Source organism: Marmota flaviventris, chromosome 8 (assembly GCF_047511675.1).
Source record: "Marmota flaviventris isolate mMarFla1 chromosome 8, mMarFla1.hap1, whole genome shotgun sequence".
Lineage (NCBI taxonomy): Eukaryota > Metazoa > Chordata > Mammalia > Rodentia > Sciuridae > Marmota > Marmota flaviventris.
The window spans coordinates 134,805,374-134,826,610 of NC_092505.1; the positions used below are offsets into that span (position 1 = coordinate 134,805,374).

The 21,237-nt window shown below is 47.5% G+C and overlaps 2 protein-coding genes across 7 annotated transcripts in view; both read left to right on the forward strand.

Moving 5' to 3' along the window:
* Ip6k2 (inositol hexakisphosphate kinase 2) overlaps positions 1-7,844 on the forward strand; it is a 31,277-nt gene extending 23,433 nt beyond the window's left edge. For 4 of the 5 annotated variants that reach the window (XM_027933695.2, XM_071615749.1, XM_034637392.2 and 1 more), the window contains 5 exons: positions 760-828; positions 920-1,142; positions 2,422-2,597; positions 6,223-6,398; positions 7,070-7,844. In XM_027933695.2, coding sequence (XP_027789496.1) covers positions 760-828; positions 920-1,142; positions 2,422-2,597; positions 6,223-6,398; positions 7,070-7,570 — 1,145 coding nt within the window. In that variant the 3' untranslated portion in view covers positions 7,571-7,844. The remainder of the gene's footprint in view (positions 1-759; positions 829-919; positions 1,143-2,421; positions 2,598-6,222; positions 6,399-7,069) is intronic. The other variant, XM_027933694.2, reaches the window with a different exon arrangement.
* Positions 7,845-9,851: 2,007 nt separating this feature from the next.
* On the forward strand, positions 9,852-20,127 carry Nckipsd (NCK interacting protein with SH3 domain). Of its 2 annotated transcripts, XM_027933976.3 has the most exons (13): positions 9,852-10,095; positions 12,628-12,737; positions 12,982-13,186; positions 13,362-13,452; positions 13,698-14,188; positions 15,255-15,425; positions 15,598-15,684; positions 15,772-15,910; positions 16,020-16,100; positions 16,285-16,413; positions 16,508-16,600; positions 16,741-16,913; positions 19,236-20,127. In XM_027933976.3, the coding sequence occupies exons 1-13, from the start codon at positions 9,925-9,927 to the stop codon at positions 19,437-19,439; spliced, it is 2,145 nt and encodes a 714-aa protein (XP_027789777.1). In that variant the 5' UTR covers positions 9,852-9,924; the 3' UTR covers positions 19,440-20,127. The 2 variants fall into 2 exon arrangements, with proteins under 2 accessions (XP_027789777.1, XP_027789778.1); XM_027933977.2 differs by lacking the exon at positions 16,508-16,600.
* Positions 20,128-21,237: the final 1,110 nt, after the last annotated feature.

Consider the following 21,237-nt stretch of genomic DNA (forward strand, 5'->3'; position numbering starts at 1 on the left):
CAAGCAAGCGGGCGGGCAGCAAGGACTGAGCAGATTGAGTGATCCTGGGGCAGAGAGGCCTGGGAGGAAAGGTGTTCAGCCAGTCGGTTGTAAGGCACTCATCGGCACCTGCTGAAATGCTCCTACTGACAGCTCCCTCCTCAAAGACTGTCTAATTACACATGGCAGGTTCTAGAGACTCAAGGGTGGAGAGCTGCTTTCAAGGCCACAATGTGTCTGTCCTCCTGGTCCAACCCTATCTATCTTGTATTTGATTATTTACTTATTTATTTATTTTTGTGACAAGAAACTGCAAAGACTAATAAAAAGCATATTTGAGAAGGACAAAAGGCTTGAGGCACCTACCTAAGTGGGGGTGCTACAGTAAGCCTTTGCTAGGGTGTCTGTTGTGCTGTGTGGTTTGTTTTGTTTGCCCCTTTATTTTGCTTTGCTTACCCAGTCTTCCTTACTTTTAGATGCCTCTTACCCTGTGACAAACTTGTGTTTCCTTGCGTTCAGGTTCTGCCTTAAAGCAAGCTTCCAGGCGGTCGGAGTTTCTGTTCAGGGCATTAAAAATTTCCACAAGATATAAAGAGCAATGTTTTTGCATCTCTCTTAGTATTAGAAGAGTTACACAAAAATTAATAAAACATTTTCAATGATGGAAAAATGTGTCTTGTAATTCTTTGGCTCTTGCCTTGTTGAGTGCATTAGAGAGGAAGACTCTCAGCCATGTTTGCTCCCTAATCGCTTGTCTTGTATGGTGTCATTTTTTTCTAGCTGTTTTGATATTTGTTAGGTTTGCAGATGAGTTTGGGGCCTCTGGCAACATAGAGACTAAGGAACAGGGTAAGAAAAACAACAAATGTTACAATCATGTTATTTAGAAAGCATCTTTCTGTGGAATTAAAGCTCCTTCTGCTCCTCGCCCCATTTCCAGGTGTGGTATCTGTGCGCTTTGAAGAAGATGAAGACAGGAACTTGTGTTTAATAGCGTATCCATTAAAAGGGGACCACGGAACTGTGGACTTTGTAGACAATTCAGACTGTGAACCAAAAAGTAAGCTTCTAAGGTGGACAAACAAAAAACATCACATGCTAGAAACGGAAAAGACCCCCAAGGACTGGGTGCGCCAGCACCGGAAAGAGGAGAAGATGAAGAGGTAGGTACACTAATAGGGGAATCCTTGGACTCTGTGGGAAGGTCAGTGTTGGGGTTCTTAGTTATAGCTGACTGAGTTCCCTGGAGGTGAAAATTCATGGTGGGCTTATAGGTGCCTTGTCTTTCAATGGTTAGTTCCCACATGGCATGCCCAGCATCTCTTTAATTAACTTCTGGGTTAGGGCATGCCATTTTTGGTTAACAGCTGAAGCAGTAGCTGTAAAAAGAGATTTAGTGTACATTCCTTCAACTGCTGCTCTGTGCCAGGCTATAGCCTGGGTCCTGTAGATGTGACAGGAGTTACCTACCCCTTTACTTCAGGTTGCTTACTAATTATGGGGGACATTTGTGAAACTCAAGGATCTGTTTGGGCAGAGTTTTCAAGTACCATACGTTAGCAAAGCTTGTTAAAATATCAAATATGGCCAGACGTGGTGGTACATGCCTGTAATCCCAGGGGCTCGGAAGGCTGGATCACGAGTTAAAGCCAGTCTCAAAAATGGCGAGGCACTAAGCAACTCACTCAGTGAGTCCCTGTCTCTAAATAAAATACAAAATAGGGCTGGGGATATGGCTCAGTGGTTGAGTGCCCCTGAGTTCAATCCCTGGTACCAAAATATATATATATATATATATATATATATATATATATATATATATATATATATATAAATAATGTGGCCAAGTAGATTAACTTATTTATATGGGATTTCACCTAAGATTTTCCCAGTCTCCAGATGGGAAGTCAGATGAACCTGTGTACCACATGTGGGTTTGAGGGTATTGCCTAGAATAGGGGAATAGAAGCTGCCTGACTTGGAAGTTGGGAGGCAGAGGCTGATCTTGCTTCTTAGGTTTCCCTTGTTGTAGAAAATAGTGATGGCATGGCCCCTTAATTAACTTTAATGAGATAAAATAGACCTCATGATAATGAGGTACAATGATAAAATGTACCCATTTAAAGTGTTTAATGATGGGGCTGGGGATGTGGCTCAAGCGGTAGCGCGCTCGCCTAGCATGCGTGCAGCCCGGGTTCGATCCTCAGCACCACATACAAACAAAGATGTTGTGTCTGCCGAAAACTAAAAAAAAATAAATATTAAAATTCTCTCTCTCTCTCTCTCTCTTAAAAAAAAATAAATAAATAAAGTGTTTAATGAGTTTGTAACCATCACTATATCAAAATATCTAACTTTTCATTACTCCAGAAAGCTCCCTCATGCATCTTTGACACTGAATTTTTTGACATTATGACTTATTGGAACCTTATATCTTCATAGCCATAAGTTAGAAGAAGAATTTGAATGGCTAAAGAAATCTGAAGTCTTATACTACAGTGTAGAAAAAAAGGGGAGTATAAGTTCCCAGCTCAAACACTATAATCCTTGGAGCATGAAATGTCACCAGCAACAGTTACAGAGAATGAAGGAGAATGCAAAGCATCGGAACCAGTACAGTATCCTTTGTTCATGGGACATCCCTACCTTGTTGGGGAGAGGAGGGAAAGTGTGGAGGGCTTGAAGAGAGTGGTTGGGTCTATTAAGTCTTAATTGAATTTCCTCTATTGGGGTTGTGCCAGAAAACTTCTGTGATGCTCATGGATAGGTATTGCTTCTCTTAGGGCTAGGGACTGGCCTCTGAGTGTAGGTGGTAGGGAATGGGGGATAAGGGGTTTCTGGGAATGAGGGATATCTCGTGAAGGGGCCACCTTACATCAGGTGTACTTTAGATAGCCTAGGGAAGATGGCACAGAGCTTATCCCTGTTTGCAAATTCCTGCAGAAGATTCCCAAATCGTCTTGAACTAAAGGGATTAAGTTAAGAGAAAACTAACCTTTCAGTTCTGGTTCACCAGTCTGGCATATGAGCTATGCCAGGATCCTTCTTTTTTTTTAACCTTATGGGTTGAAAATCTTCAGAACTGAGGTTGTTTTATATATTTTTAACTTTTATTAAGGAAAATATGTTAGAATAATGCATTGACAGAGTATTTCTCCACCCAGGTTTGGCAGTTAACCCACTTATGTCAGTCTTGTGTCATGACTTTCTCTATTTACCCACTACCCTTCATACCTGGACTTTTTGGTTGTGCTGGGGGATGGATGAAACCCAGGGCTTTATGCATGCTAGGCAAATACTCTTTACCACTGAACTTTTTTTTTTTTTAGTTGTAGATGAACACAATACCTTTGTTTTGTCTATTTGTTTTTATGTGGTACTGAGGATTGAACCCAGTGCCTCACACATGCCAGGCAAATGCTCTACCACCGAGCCTCAGACCCAGCCCCTGGTTTTTAAACAGAAGATTTTTTCCACCTATACTCTTTTCAAAGCAAATCTGAGCTATATAATTTCATCTGTGTGTAACTTAACGTGTATCTCTAAAAGATGAGACTATTTTAACAGTTGAACACTATTTTCATTTCTTTTCTTTTTTCATTCTTAAGTTTTAGGTGGACACAATATCTTTATTTTACATTTATGTGGTGCTGAGGATTGAACCCAGTGCCTTGTTGCATGCTAGGCAAGCACTTCTACCACTGAGCCACAACCCCAGCACCCCCGCATTTTTATTTCTTAAAAATTGGTAATTCCTAACTATAAACTACCTAATTCATGTTCACATTTTTCTAATTGTCTCAGAGAGTATGTTTTTATTATTTGTTAGAATAGGAATTCACGTAAGTTGCATTGGATCGAAATGTTTAAGTCTTTAAATACCACTCTCATTTTTCCTTAGAAATTAATTAAATAATTCCTTCCTTCCTTTCTGTGCAACACAGGATCACTGTACCCCTGAGCTGTATGTCTAGACTTTTTGTTGTTGTAGATGGATATAATACCTTTTATTATGTGGTGCTAAGGGTCAAACTCAGTGCCTTCCATGCTAGGCAAGCACTCTACCACTGAGCTACAACCTCAGCCTCACTAGCCTTTTTTTTTTTTGAGGTTATGTCTCACTAATTGCCCAGGTTGGCCTCTTAACTTTGGAGTGGCTGGAGTTATAGTCATGTGCCACCATGCCCTGCTGCCTTTTTTTTTTAAATTTCTTATCAAAGAAACTGGGTCTAGGATGGGGTTGTGGTTCAGTGGTAGAGCACTTGCCTAGCACATGTGAGGCACTGGTTTAATCCTCGGCGCCACATAAAAATAAATAAATAAATAAAGGTATTGTGTCCATCTACAACTAAAAAATATATTTAAAAAAAGAGAAAGAAATGATGTCTTACCAGCTGTGGTGGTGCACATCTGTAATCCCAGCAACTCAGGAGGCTGAGGCAGGAGGATCACAAGTTCAAAGCCAGCCTCAGCAACTTAGCGAAGCCTAAAGCAATTCAGTGAGACCCTGTCTCTAATAAAATATAAAAAAGGGCTGGGGATGTGGCTAAGTGGTTAAGTGCCCCTGCATTCAATCCCTATTACAAAAAAAAAAAAACTCTTTTTTAGAGTTTTCTATGATCTGGGTTTTACTGATTGTATTCCTACATGTTTACTGTGTCCCCTCTGTTTCCACTGTTTTTTTTTTTTTTTTGTAATTTTTTATTTTTAATGTGATGCTAATAATGGTAACCAGTGCTTCACAAGATGCAAGGCATGTGCTCTACCACTAAGCCACAACCCCAGCCCCTTCCACTGTTTTTTTTAATTTTTAATTTTTTAACTTTTTTTGTTCTTTTTAGTTATACATGACAGTATTTTTCATACATACATGGAGTATTACTTCCCATTTTTTTAGCTTTATTTTATTTATTTATTCTTACATGGTGCTGAAGATAGAACCCAGTGCCTCACGCACACAAGGAAAGTTCTCAACCACTGAGCTACAAATGCCAGCTCTACTTCCCATTTTTGTGGTTGTATGTGATGTGTAGTTACATTGGTCATGTATTCATATATGATGTCTTCAGTAGGTGATGATTGGATCTAAAGGCTTGATTTAAAGATCTAAAGAACTGATTTGGTTTCAGTTTGTGGGAATGGGAGCAGTAATCCCCAAGAAATTATATTGTACATGTCCATTGGGAAGCAGAGTCTTTCTCTTTGCCTTAGATCTAATTTTTCATTAGGTAGTTTTCTAATTTTGTTATTCACAAGCTGGAAACTTCCTATAAAACAAAATTTTTCCTCATCAACTATATGCTTGAGGTATGGTTTATATATTTGTGTTTTAATCCATTGCAGTTGTTACCTTTACCAAGTTTGACACAGTGGTGGTAATCTATGATAGTTATCTTGCTTTCTAGTATGAAAAAGGGTCTAGGAAATGACCATGTATATTTCCTGCTCCAGATGTGAACTCAAACTATTCCCCTAAGGCAGGGGTCAGTGAATCTTTTCAGTAAAGGGCCAAATAAATCTTTAGGTGTTGTGGCACATACATATGTGCCACTATATATTTAAATAAACTAGTGTAGTTGTGTTCCAGTAAATACTTATTGTCACTCCAGTTGAATATCAATTTTCATGGATCATAAAGTATTATATTTATTTTGATCTCTTAAAAATGTAAAAACCACTACTAGCTCATAGATTGTACAACAATGTGCAGTGGACTGTAGTTTACCATTCCTACTCTAAGGACCACTGGTTTCTATTAATGGGAAATAGACCATACTAGGGGTATTTATTATTTCTGGTCATTATTTCTAGACATTTTCCATGCACACAGCTTGGGAAACAGTTTTTTCAAGACAAATATTTTTTATGAATTTGTATTGAAGTTTACAATTTATATCTAAGGCTGCAGGATTTACTGAGCTCATTCTATGTATAATTGAGGACAGTATGCTATTGTACTCTGATCCTACACATAGCTGAATTCAGGAAATCTTGTCTCCTAAGGCTGGAGCACCTCAGGCCTGTATCAAGTCTAGACACTAGCTGCTCTCATGCCAGTTCCCTAACAAGAAGTTCCTCTTAGCTCTTTAGTTAGCTGTGGGCACTCTATATAGGAGACAGCACAATTAATGGAGCCCCCTGTGGGGTTAGGCTTCTCTGGGTCACTGCATTCACACACAATTCCCTGTGCCAAGGTATCATGTGTAGCACTTTCTCTTGGGGATGTAGTTCTTAACCACTTAGAATTTATATTACTGGAGAACCTGACTTCCCGCTATGAGGTGCCTTGTGTCTTGGACCTTAAGATGGGCACACGCCAGCATGGTGATGATGCTTCAGAGGAGAAAGCAGCTAACCAGATCCGAAAATGTCAGCAGAGCACATCTGCAGTCATTGGTGTGCGTGTGTGTGGCATGCAGGTGAGTAGTGTGCTGGTGCAAGACAAGGGCTAGCTAGGGAATCCAGTAGCTGCTGCTTCCCCACTGTGGTGTAGTTTTATTTGTTCTAAAGATTTCAGAATGACCCTATATGAATTTGATGCTTTCTGGTTAAAAGAAAGAAAGAAAGAAAAGAAAGCATGTATTTTATGTCTGGGTAATTTCTCTGAGACTGTCCTGGTAGGCTGAGTCCAGAACCTATAGACAGAAGTAGAGAAAAAGACAAGAGGATTAGTCTGTCTCCACTGACCCAGATGTACAATAATTTAACCCAGGTCAGATGGCTGCATTGCAGGTTGATGCTGATCAGAGAAGACAGCAGCTCATGTGTGACTTGGTGTGCTTATTAACAAACAGTCAGATCCAGAGCCTGGTGCAGTGGTACACAATTTGATCCCAGCTATTCAGGAGACTGAGGCAGGAGAATTCCAAGTTTGAGCCAGCCTCAACTTAGTGAGACCCTGTCTCAAAATTTTACAAAGAGCGAGGAATGTATAGTGGAATAGTGCTTGCCTAGTATTCATGGAGTCCTGGGTTCAATCCCCAGTACTACAAAAGAAAAAATAGGAGCAGATCCCAGATGTCACATCACCATCACCTTCCCCCACCCCAGTGTCCAAGCCTCATCCACTGACTTGCTGATCTCCCCACAGGTATACCAGGCAGGCACTGGGCAGCTTATGTTCATGAACAAGTACCATGGGCGGAAACTATCAGTGCAGGGCTTCAAGGAAGCACTTTTCCAGTTCTTCCACAATGGTCGGTACCTGCGTCGAGAGCTCCTGGGCCCTGTGCTCAAGAAGCTGGCTGAGCTCAAGGCAGTGTTGGAAAGACAGGAATCCTACCGCTTCTACTCAAGCTCCCTGTTGGTTATCTATGATGGCAAAGAGTGGCCTGAAGTGGCCCTGGACTCGGATGAGGAGGACTTGGAGGACCTGTCAGAGGAGTCAGCTGATGAGTCTGCTGGTGCCTATGCCTACAAGCCCATTGGTGCCAGCTCAGTGGATGTGCGCATGATCGACTTTGCTCACACCACTTGCAGGCTGTATGGCGAGGACAGTGTGGTGCATGAGGGCCAGGATGCTGGCTATATCTTTGGGCTCCAGAGCCTGATAGACATTGTCACAGAGATAAGTGAGGAGAGTGGAGAGTGAACTTGCTGGTTGCTCCAGTACTTGAGAGAGACTCTGTGTCCCAGACACAGCTGTGCTGCGTCAGGGAGGAGGCCAGTATGGCCAGGTAGGGGTCCCTGCAGCCTGGAGCTGATGTGCAGTGGCCTCTCTGAGCCCCAACCCGAGCCCGCTCCAGCTGCACTCGGGAGTCTTTATTTATTTTAACTATTTCTTCAACATTCCACATTTGATGATGCAGATACCTCTTTGTTCCCTGAGTGTAAATGTTCTAATACAGATCTTTTTGTTTATTGTATCCATGTTGTTGTTGTTCTTTCCCAGGGCATGTAGCACCCCTCCTAAACCTCAGAAGCTTACCATGTGTTGTGACCTCTTCCCTGGCTCTGTAATATTTCTACCCCCCTGGCTATTTCTAACCCCCCATGGATTCCAGAGTTACCACAGTGTCTTGGCTTGGTTTCAACCTAGCACCCTGAGGTCACCAAAAAAGAAAACTCTATAGACCTACCTTAGCCAGGTCTTCCTGATCTGTGCTGGTTGTCTTTCATTATCCCTACCTAGAAACTATACTTTTTGTTTGTTTGTTTTAATTAATTACACATGACAGTACAATGACCTTGACATATCATACATTTGAATCAAATGGGGTATAATTTCTCATTTTTCTGAGTGTACAGGTTGCAGAATCACATTGGTCATACAGTCATGTATATGCATACAGCAAAACTATACTTTGACACTATACTTTGACCCTATGTAGCAGCTTAAGCCAAAGTTAGGCAGCAGAAGCTCCAAACTTTAGGTCTAGCTTTTTTTTTTTTTTTTTCTGATGGTGCTGAGGATTGAACCCAGGACCTTGTACGTGTGAGGCAAGCACTCTACCAGTATCCCCACCCCTAGGTTTAGCTCTTGTTCCCTCCTGTCCACTGGCAGCAACTAATAAGCTGAAGACTGTGATGTCAGATGTCCTGTATCCAATACTGGGGTTTGAAGTAACACTAGGCTGTGGTCCGCTGGCAGCCATAGGCTGTGTGAAAAAGGGGCCTGGTGTTGGAGGGCACAATAAAAGGGGTTATGGGTAGGCTGATCCTCTTACCCACACCACCTGTCACTACTTCTACCCAGCCCTGGGCTCTACCGCAATTAACCAGTCTCATCCCTCACAAAAGTTCAGGCAGTGCAGGGCTGGGGATATAGCTCAGCTGGAAGAGTGTTTGCATTGTATGCACAAGGTGCTGGGTTCAATCCTCCGCACCACAAAAAAAAAAAAAAAAAAATGTTCAGTCAGTGAAGTGCAGCCCCTAACTACTACTCCTCTGGGCCTGCAGGGGCTCTGGGAGGAGGAGGAGGGTCCCTCCGAGGGAGCTTCTGGAATTGCAGAGCCGGATCTAGTGCAGAGAAGCCAGGGTCTGGTTGTCAGGTTCTAGTAGCTCTGTCCCTCACCTGAACTTTCCAGCCACCTCCTCTCCAAGACCCACTAGGCCTACCTCCACCATACCTAAAAACAGGTCAGCTGCATACACTAGCCTTTTGTCCACACCTGCTCCCAGTGGAGAGTGTATCCCCAGAACCCTTTGGGGCATATTCCCTGGGCTTCTCAGGAACTCACTAAGGAGGTTTGGGCTGACTGTTGGATGGGACAAACATTCTTTACAGCTATATGGCATTCCACTCCCCACCTTCTTCCAGCTCTCCTGTCTGCCCTCAGAAAGGGGCATCCGAAGTAAGATAATCTGGGAGTTTAAGTCCTATAAATAAAATTAAAAAGTAAGATGATAGCGATTGATAGTGGCGGGAGCTTGACTACTCAGGGTGATGGGGCAAGGAGAGCAAAGATGGGAGGACTTTGAACAGGGATATAGTCCGAAGTGGTTTCTATTCTCATATGCTCCATCCTCACACTTCCTGAAACCTATAATGAAAGCACCTTGTCCAAGTTACCATCTTTACAGTTAGTAGGTCAGTACCCACTTGCCCCGGACAGTCAGGGCACACAGGCTAAGAGCCGAACACATCTTCATCAGGATATAGGAAGGGCCGCAGCGTTGGGATTTGAGCAAAATGGGAGTCCAAGGGCGTGTGAGGGAAGCCAAGTCCGGGGCCATGTATCAACGGCCCTGAATCTAAGAGGTAACGCTGCAGAGAAAGTAATCTCTTGAGCCCCTCCTCGCCGCGTCTCTGGGGCCGACAGGGGGCGCCCGCGCCACTGCGTGGGTTGACACTCGGGGCGGGGCTGCGGAGGGCGGGCGCGCGCGCGCACGCACGCGTTGAGTGTCACGGGGCGTGGCGAGCGCGGCGCGGCACTGCCGGGCCTGGTGTCCTAGCTCAGCAGTTCCCGCCGCGTACCTTGCACCGGCGCGGCCCAAATCGGCCCCATGTACCGTGCGCTGTACGCGTTCCGTTCGGCGGAGCCCAACGCGTTAGCGTTCGCCGCGGGCGAGACCTTCCTGGTCCTGGAGCGTAGCAGCGCGCACTGGTGGCTAGCGGCGCGGGCGCGCAGTGGCGAGACAGGCTACGTGCCGCCTGCCTACCTGCATCGCCTGCAGGTGAGTGCCCCTCCCCTGCCCGCTTTAGTGGCCTTTGAGACTGGGCCCTTTCACAGGCTGATAGAACCGACCCAGGGGCTCCAGATCCTTCAGGAGACAGTTTTGAGAACCTGACCCTGAGACCTAAGACCCATGAAGACTGGGACTTCTAGGGTCAGCAATCCCTGCAAGAGACTAGATAGACCCTTGACATCTTAGACCAGACTTACCAAAAGCTTAAGCTACTAAAAGCTTAACTCTGGGACTGATACTCATTGGGACCCCAAATTCCCCTTGCATATTCCCCAGTATGGAGACCTCCATCTGAGTAGAATTCTACAGCTAGACTCAGAAACTCCAATCCAATTACCAAATTCCTGAGACCCCCCCCCCCACACACACACCCTTAATATACCCCTTCCCTGGATCTCTAGAATTCCTGCACTCTTCCTTCCCCACCCCCCACCTCCTCCACCTATTGGAGCCCCTACCTTTACCACTGAGACCCTCTTCACCTCACTACTGAGACTGAGCCACCTTAGAATACCAATGGTTCCCCAACCATCCTCCAGGCCCTCAATCCCCTCCCATTTGAAACCTGGAGTCATGATCACTCCCATCTCCTAGGTACCTCCCAAACCTTGGATCTCAGTGTATTTCACTTTCTTGTACTCAGTCACCCACTAAACTCTTTTCAAGACACCCCTCCCCCTTTCTGAACACTCTCTGAACCAAGAACCAAGCTCTTGTTAACACTACCTGGCAATGCCTCCTCACAAGCTTCAGGCCCTGACTTAGACTTCCTCTGAAATTGAGGGAGCTTGTCCCTCCTGTCCCCAGCCAAGAATAGGGGCTGTTCCCATTGTAAGGAAATGAATTCTCCTGACTTCCCCTGGTCTGACCATGCCCCATTTTCTTCCAGTGTAGGTAGGCTGCAGTCCCAGTTCCTGTTCCCTCAAGAGTAGCCCTGTTGCAGGGACTAGGGTGTAGTGTCTCTGGCTGGTATGTTATGATCACAGTGGGAAGGAAGGTGCTGAGACACCTAGTCTGTGTCAGACACTCCTGTCCTGTCCTAGTCCCTAGCCTTTAGGAAATAAATTGTGCCAGCCCAGTTCAAGACAGAAATAATGGGATAAATTTGGAAATGTCATCTGGTCTTACCAGAGAGGATGGGTCTTGGGCCTTAGAGGTTTTCTCACAGATGGGGTTGGTTGATTCCATCTAGCTATGCTTGTGGTGAGAATAGGGAGCCCTACTAGGTCTGGAGTGTGTCAGACTCAGCCTCTTTTGGAGGTGGGATCTCATTGGAGGCCTCTGTGGAAGTCCTGCCTCTTCCCCACAGGGCATAGGTCAAGGGCTTGTAAAGCCTCTGCCTGAGCCAGGACCAGTGGGGCTGGTTGTTTGGGGAGAGCAGAGAGGCAACCATCTTCTCTGCCACTGTCTCTCAGTTTCTTTCTGCATATTCCCTGTGTCTCAGTTTCCCTGACTGTGCATCTCTGTCTCATTCTGACTCTCCATTTGGGTGTTTTCCTTTCTTTCTCCAATTCTCCCAGTCTGTTTCTGACTCTCAGTTTTCCTGCTTTATTTCCCTCTGCCTGCCTCTGAGTCTCTCTCTCTCTAGGTCTGTCTTACTTTCTGTGTGTTAGTGTGTTCTCTTCCTATTCCCCCTTCCTTCTCTTGTATACCTGTTCCCTGGTATGCCCCATGCCACCTCAGGGGCTTTGCTGACCTTTACGTCCATCTGTCTCCATCAGAGAAGTTCCCCAAACCTACTGTGAGGAGCTCTGTGGCTTCTATGTAGCCTGATGCACCATGTGTCTAGGGATAGGGAAGGGGTGGGGATAGCTGATCCCACACCACACTTATAACATGCAGTGAGGTAGACCAGATTCCTGGGTTGTTAGGCATGGCAACACAGGGCCTAGAGCAGGGACTAGGCTCATTTCAAATGTCCTTCCTTTACCACAAACACAGAGCCGCTTCCCAGGGCAGGTACAAAAAATTACTGGGACAGCTTGGGAGGATGAGGACTGATAAGCAGGGATGGGGAGAGGAGGTTCTTTTGGTCTATTCTTTGCTCTCAGGGCCTGTGAAGGTCTGTGTGAGGATAAGGCTGTTGTGGGGTGTGACCTTGGTTTTGTGAAGGGTCAGCAAGATCAGAATGACTTATTAAGGATTCCAGACACTGGAGGTTTCCTGCTTGGCATCTCAGTCTGGGGCTCTGAGCCAAGCCCAGGAATAGACTGTGTATATACTCCTGGTCACAAGCTGGGAACTCCTGGGCTATGGTTTTGCTTTAGGTTCATGGTTTTGAGGCATCTTAGCCAAGATCCTCAATATGTAAGCTGGTTTAGGGTCACCTGGTACCCCAGTTCGCTGAGTGGTGCAGTCTGAGAACCTCATTCCATAGTCCAGTTTTGGTCTCTGCTCTTGTCTGTCATTCTAGATTTCAGCTGTAGTGGTCCTCCACCTGGGTTCCATCCTGGGCCAAGTCTGGATTAAGTATCCCCACTTGAGCTCCAGGTTTAACTGATCACCACTACCCACTTTTAGGGCCTGGAACAGGATGTCCTCCAGGCCATTGACCGGGCCATTGAGGCTGTGCACAATACAGCCATGCGAGATGGTGGCAAGTACAGCCTGGAACAGCGTGGAGTCCTCCAGTGAGTGTGGGGAAGTGGGGGTGGATTCTCCCATGAGCATGGAAGGGTGGGGTCCTTAAGGATCAAAGATGTGTAGAGTCAGGACTGGGGATAGTATGGAATATCACAAAGTGGGGTAGGCAGTGGCAGAGATAGGGGTGTGAGAAGCCTGGGCTGTGTGGTCCCAGCATCCCACAGGGACCAGGAAAGGACTTTGGGAGTTGTGAGGTCTTCTTCCCCAAAAGTCTCCCTGACCCTTTATTAGGAAGCTGATCTACCATCGGAAAGAGACCCTGTCTCGTAGAGGCCCCTCAGCCTCCAATGTTGCAGTTATGACCCCATCTACCAGTGACCATCATTTGGATACTGCTGCTGCTAGGCAACCCAATGGAGTGTGCCGAATTGGGTTTGAAAGGCAGCACAGCCTGCCCAGTTCTGAGCATCTTGGGACAGATGGAGGCCTCTATCAGGTACATGGTGAGGGCATCCTGGAGAAGGTGGTGGGTGGAACTGAAGGCTTCATCCAGAGGCTCAAGGGGTCCACTTGGATCACTGATGCACCCAGAGTATATTCTTGCCCATGTCCAGAGCTTAGGGTCCCAGCCTCTAACCTGTCCCCACAAGATCTCTTTTCTGTCTTCCCAGATCCCACCACAGCCTCGCCGGGCAGCACCCACCACACCACCCCCACCTGTGAAACGCCGAGATCGTGAGGCACTGATAGTCTCAGGGAATGGTGAGAAGGCAGGATTGGAGGAATTGGGGTGGGGTACACTTTGCTTGGAATGGTTGCTCTGTCAGAGAAGATAGGGCCTCCTTTTGGGGCAGGTGGGAGTTCTGGGCTTTGTAGAGACAGGGACTCTTAGAGAAACTGGGTCCTGTACTGGGGTGTGACCTTGGTCAGGGTCAGGGACTCTGGGCTAGGACGGGTGGGGTCTCTCAGGAGGCTGCCCCAGTACAGCATCTACTCTCTGCTCACAGGTGGTCGTAACACCATGCCCTCTGGGGGTAGTTCTGTGTCCAGTGGTTCCTCAGTCGGCAGTACCTCCTTGGACACGCTCTATACAGGCTCCAGCCCCTCTGAGCTGGGTCCCAGTTACTCACCTACGCCCCCACCTGTGCCCCGTAGAGGCACCCACACCACTGTGTCGCAAGCCCAGCTTTCTCCCTCCAAGGAACCAGCCCCTGAACCCCCTGCAGAGGAGATGGCAGCTGGTACAACCTCAACCCCTGATGACCTGGAGGCCCTAAGATCTTTGAGCCTAGAGACCACAGAGGAGAAGGCTGAGGCTGAGACGGTTGTGCCGAGGACCATTGGGGCAGAGCTGATGGAACTTGTGCGGAGAAACACCGGCCTGAGCCATGAATTATGCCGCGTGGCCATTGGCGTTATAGTGGGTCACATCCAGGCCTCCGTGCCAGCCAGTTCACCTGTTATGGAGCAGGTCCTCCTCTCGCTGGTAGAGGGCAAGGTGAGGGTGGGCCAGGAGCCTCCTCACCTTCAGGCCACCCTGCCACCCCAACCCTGTTCCCACCCTCATACATTTGTCCAGCCTATAAGTGGAAGTATTTGTTGAGTTAAAGCTTTGGGCTTTCATTTTGTTGGGCACTTGGGTCATTTGAGCTGACCCATGAAGGAGAAAGGGAGGAAGAACAGTCTAGTCAGAGATTCAGTTTGGACAAGGGCCCTGAACAGGACTGAGCATGGCTCACAGGAGAAAGTAGAAGGCCAGCATGGGTAGAAAACAGGCAGTGAAGGAGCAGGTGGTATGGGAGGAGGTGAGATCTGGGGCAGGTGACAAATGAGACTAGATATGGATAGCCAGGAGTTCTCTCTGGCTACGTGGAAGTATGGACACAGGGCACTTGAATAAGAGAATGAGGTGTGTGGGCATCATGGAATGGCAAGCCCCACCTTGCCAAGGCTATTGGTTAGGCACAGCACTGGGGCAGTGAGTCCAGACTATATCTTGGGGGTTAGATGAGGGAAAGGTACCTTAAGTTCCTCCTACAGTTCTGGTTGTGGAGGAGGGAGTGAGAACTGTAGAGGAACTGGGTCCTGTACTGGGGGTACAGGGACTCTGGGCTAGGATCGGTGGGGGGTCTCTCAGGAGGCTGCCTCAGTACAGCATCTACTCTCTGGTGACACTGTGCTGGGCACAGCAACCAGTGCCTGGTTAAGGGTTTGAGGGAAATGTGAGAGGTGGGTCAATGACAGGCCTGGTGTCTCTGTGTGGAATGGGGGCATGGAGTGTCAGAGTCACATTCAGGCAATGACAGAGTCCATAAACCTTCTCATGGAAGGTATTTATCCAGGTGTAAGGTGAGAAACAAGTTGTTAGAAAACCCTAGACATGTCTCATGCAAAATCCTGTCCTAAGTGGTCATCGAGACCAAAGTTGAGCCCCCCTGCCTAGTGTAGATAGTGCCGGACTTGAGCTCACAGACTGTAGGCCCACAGATCCAGATACTGGGGACTTCCTGGAGACAGACACTAGCAGGGAGTATACTGAGCTGCACCTCACCTTCTCTCCCCAGGATCTGAGCTCAGCCCTGCCCTCAGGGCAGGTCTGCCATGACCAGCAGAGACTGGAGGTGATCTTTGCAGACCTGGCCCGGCGGAAGGATGATGCCCAGCAGCGTAGCTGGGCCCTGTATGAGGACGAGGGTGTCATTCGCTGCTATCTGGAGGAGTTGCTGCATATTCTGGTGCGGGGTGGGGGCCCACATACGTTGCCCACCATGTGGAGCAGTGTCTCCCACCCTGCACCATCTCTCTTTAATGCCTATGAGTCTTCCCTGCACGTCCATGCTTAATTTGCCCCCATGTGGCTGCACAGCTTGGCTCAAACTGGGTGACTCTCTTACTTCCTCCCTACAGACTGATGCAGACCCTGAAGTTTGCAAGAAAATGTGCAAGAGGAATGAGTTTGAGTCTGTCTTGGCCTTGGTGGCCTATTACCAAATGGTGTGTGCATAACAGAAGGGAAGGGGCATGGAGGGATGTAGGTAGGGTTGGGGTTCCAGGAACTGAGCATGTAAGGTCCTCTGCCAGGAACACCGTGCGTCACTTCGGCTGCTGCTCCTGAAGTGCTTTGGTGCCATGTGCAGCCTAGATGCAGCCATCATCTCCACGCTTGTATCATCTGTGCTGCCTGTGGAGCTGGCACGGGACATGCAGACGGACACACAGGGTGAGGCAGGGGCAGGGGCTGTTTCTTGTCATCTGGAAAGGGTTCACACCTTCTGCTGAGGGTCTCTGCCATCTTCGGGAACTCTGACTGCCTACCTTCCCTCCACTAGACCACCAGAAGCTCTGTTACTCTGCTCTCGTCTTGGCCATGGTCTTCTCCATGGGGGAGGCAGTGCCCTATGCACACTATGGTAAGAATGCAAACATTTGACCAGGTGACCACAGGTTCCAGAGGTAGGACCCAGGGCCCAAAGGCTTGGGAACATGCAGACCACAGCCTGGTAGGGATTGAGTATCCCCAAGACTCAAAGACCAGGAAGCTGGGTAGTGTTGGGAAGGGATAGGACTGCAGACTTGTGTGCGCTCCTCTTCCAGAACACCTGGGCACACCCTTTGCCCAGTTCCTGCTGAGCATTGTTGAGGATGGGCTACCCTCAGACACCACAGAGCAGCTGCCAGACCTCTGCATGAACCTGCTTCTGGCTCTCAACCTGCACCTCCCAGGTGAGGTTGGGTCCTAGCTGGGAGGGGGTTAACCAACGTGAAGCCTTCTAAGCTCTGCACCTGTGCTCTTGTCTATACCCATGTCCTTCCTTAGCTCCTGACCAGAACGTCATCATGGCTGCCCTGAGTAAGCATGCCAATGTCAAAATCTTCTCTGAGAAGCTGCTGTTGCTTCTGAACAGAGGGGGTAAGGGCCCATGAATCCGTGTGGGTACCCCTTTGATACCCTGTTACTCTATGACCCCTTGCTTTGACTCCTCTAACTCCTGGGGTGGTTCTGGGACCCTGGCAAGAATCACTCTGACCCCCATGACTCTTGCTTCCTAGATGACCCTGTGCGCATCTTCAAACATGAGCCACAGCCACCACATTCTATCCTAAAGTTCCTGCAGGATGTGTTCAGCAGCTCTGCCACGGCTTCTATCTTCTACCACACAGACATGATGGCACTCATTGACATCACTGTGCGGCATATTGCAGACCTGTCACCTGGTGACAAGGTGCCTGGTGGTTACCACAATGGGGATGGTAGCTGAGTGGAATCTGAACCAAATGGGGGAGACATAATATCAAATGGAAATAAGGAGACAGAGAGAAACATGGTGGTGGTGAAAACAGGTCAGGTTTGGGATATGATGGATGTGGATCTGGCAAAGCTTGCTGAATTTATTTTGAGCAAGTAGGTGAAATCAGTGCTGATTATTATTATGGGGAAAACTTTGGGAAGATAGAGTTGTGTTTTGAATAGGTCAAGATTAAGGAGCTACCTGCCAAACTGAGGGCATCAGGGATGCAGTGAGGAGCAAGTTGGAACCAGAGGGACGTTTTGGAGCTGTCCATGCAGAGATGTTACGGGAAACCTGCAGTGGTGCAGTCACCTAGGAAATGAGATAGATGAGCAGGGTCAACTGGAAGTTCAGGCTTCACCAGGGACAAGTAAGGAGAAACCCGGGAACAAAACCAAGTGAGCAGGGGCCCTAGTCACATGTTGGAAGGAAGGAGATCTGCTGTCTCCACACAGTCAGGAGTCCAAAAGAGGGCTAAAAATTTGCCATTGAATTTGCCACATGGACGGGGTTGATTGACAAGCGGTGTTAATGGAGTGGGAGTATGAGTCTGAATGGAGAGTTTAAGAGAATTTGAAGTTATTGGGGAGTAAAAACAAGGAAGGATTAGAATGGAAACAACTCTCATAAAATTTTCTGTGAAGGGAACAGAAAAATGGGGGAGCAGGGGTAGTAGGGCTAGAGACACGTAATGTGAGTTCAGGGAGTGTTTTAAAGGTAGGAAGTACCAGTGCATGTGCTAAGTCAGAGGGGATGATCCAGTAAGCATTAAAAAATGGTGAACATGTTGGGGAGAGTAGGCCACTTCAGGAGGCAGGTAGATGAGTCAGGGGGTGAGGGGTGTCCAGGATCACATGGACAGAAGCCACAGCAGGTGGGGACAGGTGTGATGTGGATGCTGAGAGCAAAAGACAAGGTATTTTAAAAGATTGCATCTGAGCTAAGCATAGTAATCCCAACTCCTTGAGTGACTGAGGCAGGAGAATCACAAGTTCAAGGCCAGCCTCAGTAACTTAGACTCTGTCTCAAAAAAATAAAAAGGGCTGGGGATGTATTTCAGAGGTAGAGTATCCTGGGTTCAATCCCCAGCAATGCAACAACAAAAATTATTGCTTCTGTTTTATCCATGAAGCACAAGTCCAGCTGGCCAGGCAGTTTAGGTTTGGAAGACCGAGAAGGTGTACAGTGATACACCTTCTATAAGGAGAGCAAACACATCAAAGAAAAGCAGTGGGGTCTCCACTAGTGCCACATATCCTTTTGAGGTTTGTGGTAGTGAGTGAGGTTCAGACCTGAAAACTACTGTACTTGTGTATTGCTTAGATACGGGCATTTTGGTGTGTAGGCACCTTGGTCTAAGTCCCAGGATTAGTAATTAAGGTGATGCTGCCTAAAGGAGGTTTTGATATCAATTTCTCTAGTCAGAGATAATGAGGGATATCTCTGGGGGGGGGCGGAGAGAAAAAGTCAGGCCAATGGATTTGGAGTCTCAGAACAAGGAAGAGCTTGGATGTTAAATCACAGGGCTGATGGAATTGCTTAAGCTAGAGGTACTGGGAGTATGAGCTCGGGGGAGAAGCGTTAGAGATATGTTCAGGGTGTACATAGAAAGTAAGATATCCAGGTCTTGGAGATGGATTGGATATGAGGTATTTGGAAGATAGGAATCAAAAAAGGATACCTGCATTTCAGGTCTGTGCTTCTAAATAGACAATAGTGTTGTTTTATCTTACAATAAAGAACATGAGAAAGCCTTCAGCTTGGAGAGGATGGGGAAGATCTTCAGTTTGATGGTGAATATGTTGGTTTGAGTTTTTTGAGATGTTCAGGAGGTGATAAGCTTGCAATTGGATATTCTTGTCTGGTGCTTATAGAACAGGTCTAGGCAATAGGTAGAGGGTGGGTCCCTGTTTTAAGCTGTGAGATCTTCCAAGGAAGAAGAGGGATAGGGTGAGAATAAGAGGGCCTCCAACTGACAGACATGACACCTTGAGAGTTTGGCCTCTAAAGGATTGGCAGGACTTCCCTAGGCAGGCCACATTCTAGGACTCTGGCTGAGATGATTGATCTGTTCACTTTATTTAGCAACTGTTGAAGGCCAGGTACATTTTGGGTGCTGGAAATGCAGGCCTTATGTTCAAATAGTGTCAGTTGGTCAGTAGCCTTAGGGTCCGTGGGGCAGTAGTGGCCAGTCCCTTTCTGGTGGTGGTTACAGTACCTTCTTGAGGTTCCTGAGCTGACCTGCTCTTCCCACAGCTGCGCATGGAATACCTCTCCCTGATGCATGCTGTGGTCCGCTCCACGCCCTACCTGCAGCACCGCCATCGGCTGCCTGACCTGCAGGCCACACTACGGCGCATCCTGGCTGAGGAGGAAGCCTCCCCCCAGTGCCAGATGGACCGCATGATTGTCCGAGAGATGTGCAAGGAATTTCCGGTGTTGGGGGAGGCCCCCAGCTAGCACCTTCCTTTTCCTCCTTCCCTGCAGCCCTGGTGAGGGTGCAGGGGACTCAGGGGAGAATGTTTTGCACTGTCATTGTGAGGGGATAAGGGGGTAGAAGGTTACCTGAGCAAGGCCCCCACCACTTGAAGTATAGCTAATGCAAGGGGCCAACTGTAGGGTTTGGGACCATTTTCTGGGAGTTAGACTGGGGCAGAGGAAATGTGCAAGCTGAAGCCCCTCTATCCCCTGGTAGGCTGCCTCTTCAGCATGCCCCCCACTCCATCCCATTCCCTTGTACACACGCAAAGTCCTGCTGCTGCTCCAGGCTGGGCCAGAGCCCCCATCCCCACCCCACCTGGTCTGGGTCCTGGGCCTCAGCAAGCCATGTCCTTGGGGTGATGGGAGGTACCTCCAACCAGCTCTGTTCTTTGCCTTAGCTTTGCAGTGAGTGCTGCTCATGTGCTCCCCTGATCCCCATAGGGGTTGTTGCCCCTTGCTTTCTACCCCCAGAGGCCTTGACCAAGTTGCTGCTTTGAAATCGGGATCTTGGAGTCAAGCCATTTGTCCTAGAGCCTCATGGAACTGGATGATGGCTGAGAAAGCCAGTGACAGATTCTATTTTCTCTAAAAATGTAGACTGAAAAGCCATGTGTATTTTCCTATGTGCTGCAGCTCACCTTTGGAAATAAATCACAGGCATCTGGAATTGGACTTCCCTCTATGATGCTAGGGTGGGAGAGGATGAGTGGGTGAGTGGGGTCTCAGGATCCATCACTCTAGTTTGCATTTATTTCTGCATCCTGAAGAGATGATAGGCCCTGTCAGGCCTGTCCTGTAAGACCTTGTGGGCCCTGTTTCAGCCTCCATTCCCTGAGTTTCCCTTTCACCTGGGCCTAGTCACAGCCTTGTGCCTCTGGGTTCCATTTGGAAATGACTGCTTCCAGCCTTCACTTACATCGTCCTCTTTTCTCTGAAAGTCATACTTCTTCCTGTTTAAGCCCTCTTGTCCTACATAGTTGTTCTCGGGTGAAGAAGGCCCTCTCCCATATCCAGTCTCCCTGAATACATGACCACATCCAGCCCTGTTTCCCTTTTCATTGAATCTACAATGCCCTCATTTTGGTAAGGCAAAAGGGTAGATTAACAGGGGTGGGATTTGCACTTCTGTTTTAGAGTGATGAGAGGCTAGAGTTTGACAAAAACTATTATTCTTCCTGGACTAACAAAAAGATTCTCACTGACAGTGAGCAAGGAAAGTTAGTACCCATAGGTAGACAGCAGGTGGCAGTGATTTTCATAATTTAATGTCACAACAGCACAAAGCAGGCTTGGGATGGAATCTCAGCAAGCAGGTTCTCAGGAAGTTGAGGTAGGAATATATATTTGCTGGGAAACCCATGGGAGCACAGCACTGAAGGCTGCTGGAGAGATGACCTTCCTTAGGCATTGTTAGAATGTTAAGCACACAGGCTCTAGGGGTTACAACCTGGTTACTTGTCTTCATCCTGGAGATTTTCTACCTTCTCTTTCACATCCAGTATCAATGACTTCCAATCATGACTCCTTTCTCAACTAGAGTGTTGAAGGCAGAGAACCATTCTGAAAAGAGTATAATACAGTAGAAAGCACAGGCCCTCAGGAAGCTGAGTCAGGAACATCTGATGCACTTGTGATTACTCTGTACCCTGTCAACATGCACTTACCTTGTGGGAAGAGCAGGGCTGTATTATACTATCTATCGCAGTGCTGGCACCTAGGATGGACAAACTGTGGCCCCATGGCAGAATCCCTTGCCCATTTTTGCAGGATCATCTAA